The sequence below is a fragment of the Carassius gibelio genome, chromosome A3 (genome assembly GCF_023724105.1).
Source record: "Carassius gibelio isolate Cgi1373 ecotype wild population from Czech Republic chromosome A3, carGib1.2-hapl.c, whole genome shotgun sequence".
Taxonomy (NCBI): Eukaryota; Metazoa; Chordata; class Actinopteri; order Cypriniformes; family Cyprinidae; genus Carassius; species Carassius gibelio.
In genome coordinates this window covers 14,172,507-14,175,929 of record NC_068373.1, presented here as the reverse complement: position 1 = coordinate 14,175,929, position 3,423 = coordinate 14,172,507, and the positions used below count along the sequence as shown (strand labels likewise).

General features: G+C 43.2%; 1 protein-coding gene across 1 annotated transcript; it reads right to left on the bottom strand.

Annotated features, from left to right (window-relative positions):
* Positions 1–334: 334 nt before the first annotated feature.
* Positions 335–3,201, bottom strand: LOC127948379 (heat shock 70 kDa protein-like). Its single transcript, XM_052544810.1, has 2 exons — positions 3,049–3,201; positions 335–2,635 (listed from the first exon to the last, which is right to left on the bottom strand). The coding sequence occupies exon 2, from the start codon at positions 2,609–2,611 to the stop codon at positions 680–682; it is 1,932 nt and encodes a 643-aa protein (XP_052400770.1). The 5' UTR covers positions 2,612–2,635; positions 3,049–3,201; the 3' UTR covers positions 335–679.
* Between the last annotated feature and the right edge of the window lie 222 nt (positions 3,202–3,423).

Genomic DNA, 3,423 nt, shown 5'->3' with positions numbered 1-3,423 from the left:
CAGGTTTCAACAAAGAAGCCTTCCAGGAGACATGAGGTCCAGGGATCTGAGGTTGTCTGTTTTTAGTCAGGACATGCTGACCCCTGCTGCTTATGTCATGAACTACAGCATACACGTGAAGAAGGATTTTAGTCTAAAGTAGAGAAACTGCACCTTAAACTCAAAACTGGTGTCTGTGTGTGTGTGTGTGTGTATACTTAATCCATAATGTGACAAAGCCTGTAATATATGAATACTGCGTTAGTAGTACTTTTACTGTTATTTTATTTAAAGAAATATTATGTAACTGTGCTTATATTTAGTTTTAGAACAGATAAAGAGTACAACTACACAATTTAAAATATTAACAATTTTATTCAGTTTGACCACAACATTCAACATGTAACAGTTAAAACATGAATAAATAATTTTAAATATCATCTTAGAAAATGTATAGCTTATTTTTAAGTCAAAACAAATTGACTAAGCAATATCAAGTTGAACACTTTTTTTGTAGAAAATGGAGTAAACTAATGTGCAATGATAGAACATATGGTACATACTGTATAAGGTGTGAGCATTAGAGGAAAAGGAATCATAATGGAACGAGGCCTCAATTTTTTTTTTTAAATAAATAAATGGAAGAGTCAATGAGAAAAGAGGTTTATCAGTCCCTTCACCATTCAGTTCATGAGGTGTTTTAATCCACCTCTTCAATAGTTGGCCCCTGAGCACCGGCCCCTGATCCTCCACGTGCCTGAGCTCCACATCCTCCAGCTGGCATCCCTCCCTGATACAGTTTAGTGATGATTGGATTGCAGACTTTCTCCAGCTCCTTCAGATGATGTTCATACTCCTCTTTGTCAGCCAGCTGGTTGTTTTCTAGCCAGCTGACGGCCTCGTTACATTTCTCAATAACTTTCTTCTTGTCGTCCTCGCTGATCTTTCCCTTCAGGTTCTCATCTTCCACACTGTTCTTCATGTTGAAGGCGTAGGACTCCAGAGAGTTTTTGGCAGCAATCTTCTCTCTTTGCAGATCGTCTTCAGCTTTGTACTTGTCTGCTTCCTGCACCATCCTCTCGATGTCCTCTTTACTCAGTCTGCCCTTGTCATTGGTGATGGTGATCTTGTTCTCTTTTCCAGTGCTTTTGTCCACCGCCGACACATTTAGGATCCCGTTGGCGTCGATGTCAAAGGTCACTTCGATCTGCGGGACTCCACGTGGAGCAGGTGGGATTCCTGTCAGCTCAAATTTACCCAGCAGGTTGTTGTCTTTTGTCATGGCCCTCTCTCCCTCGTAGACCTGGATCAGGACCCCGGGCTGGTTGTCTGAGTAGGTGGTGAAGGTCTGGGTCTGTTTGGTGGGGATGGTGGTGTTGCGTTTGATGAGGGCCGTCATGACTCCACCTGCGGTTTCAATACCTAGGGACAGTGGAGCCACATCCAGCAGCAGCAGGTCCTGGACGTTTCCAGATGTGTCTCCCATGAGGATGGCGGCTTGGACCGCGGCGCCATAAGCCACTGCCTCGTCTGGATTGATGCTCTTGTTCAAGTCTCTGCCGTTGAAGAAATCCTGCAGAAGCTTCTGGATCTTTGGGATTCTTGTTGATCCTCCGACCAACACAACGTCATTGATCTGAGACTTGTCCATCTTGGCGTCCCTCAGGGCTTTTTCCACAGGCTCAAGTGTTCCTCTGAAGAGGTCCGAGCACATCTCCTCAAAGCGAGCTCTGGTGATGGACGTGTAGAAGTCGATGCCCTCGTACAGCGAGTCGATCTCAATGCTGGCCTGAGAGCTGGACGAGAGGGTCCTCTTGGCTCGCTCACACGCTGTCCTCAGCCTCCTCAGGGCCCTCTTGTTCTGACTGATGTCCTTCTTGTGCTTCCTCTTGAATTCTTCAACAAAGTGATTCACCATGCGGTTGTCGAAGTCCTCTCCGCCCAGATGAGTGTCTCCAGCCGTGGCCTTCACCTCAAAGATGCCATCTTCAATGGTCAGGATGGACACATCAAAGGTGCCTCCTCCCAGGTCAAAGATCAGCACGTTACGCTCTGAACCTTTGCCTTTGTCAAGGCCGTAGGCAATGGCTGCAGCTGTGGGCTCGTTGATGATTCTCAGGACATTCAGTCCAGCGATCACTCCAGCGTCTTTAGTCGCTTGCCTCTGGGAGTCATTGAAATAGGCAGGAACTGTGATAACTGCATTTGTCACCTTCTGCCCCAGATAAGCTTCAGCAATCTCCTTCATCTTCACCAGGACCATAGAGGAAATCTCTTCAGGGTAAAATGTCTTGTTTTCTCCTTTGTATTCAACTTGAACTTTAGGCTTTCCTCCATCACTGACGACTCGGAAAGACCAGTGCTTCATGTCAGACTGCACAACTGGGTCATCAAACTTCCTGCCAATCAGCCTCTTGGCGTCAAACACTGTGTTGTTGGGGTTCATGGCCACCTGGTTTTTAGCTGCATCTCCAATGAGCCTCTCGGTGTCTGTGAAGGCAACATAGCTGGGTGTTGTTCTGTTCCCCTGGTCATTGGCGATGATCTCCACCTTTCCATGCTGAAACACCCCCACACAGGAGTAGGTGGTGCCCAGGTCAATCCCAATAGCAACTCCTTTTGCAGATGACATGTTTGATTTTGTTTTAATGTCAACCTGTATTCAACAAGCAAAAGAAAACACTGGGATGTAAAACCACAGACTTTCATCATAAAATTAATGTTAAATGCATTTGTTTTTTGATATTTGTCTATATAAAATAATCTGAAAAACGATAATAGTGTTTTATTGAATATAATAATAATAATTATAATAATAATAATAATAATAATAACAACGTGCACTTAAAAATAATCCTGCTATAAGAAACGTGAGTAAATCCATAATTTTTTATTCATTAGGCAACTCTCAATCACTTATTTCTGGTTTTCTAATCGTGAAATTGATGAGCGTAGGATAAAACAATTTACTGTATACATTTCGTGTCTGATTTCAAGCTGTAGGTGTAACTGTGCACGACTTAAACATCGAAAAAGAAAAGCGGTAAATTTGAATAATTTTAAACGTACCTTGAAATAATTAGATCTTTTCTGTCAGGCTTAATTGCGGTTCCTTGTCTAAATAGTACACTTCGTTGTCTCTCCGGTCTTCTTTCTGAGCTATCCCGAAGTACATACTGCAGAAATGGACCAGTCGTGTTTTATATTCTCCGGCAGAGCCCTGTTGAAGTTTCTCGAAAGCGCCAGCGAGCTCGACCAATCAAAAACCAGCACAGCGGGACGGCCCCTCCCTCAAATCTGCGTCATCATGTAGTCCAGTCCTAGCTATTTCTGGCGATTTCTATGGTGTTGTTTAATTTGAAAACGTAGAAAAGCCTGAAACCATATAAAATGTGTAAACAAAATTACTTTTAAACAGCTTTACGTTTAAAAAAATAATAAAAA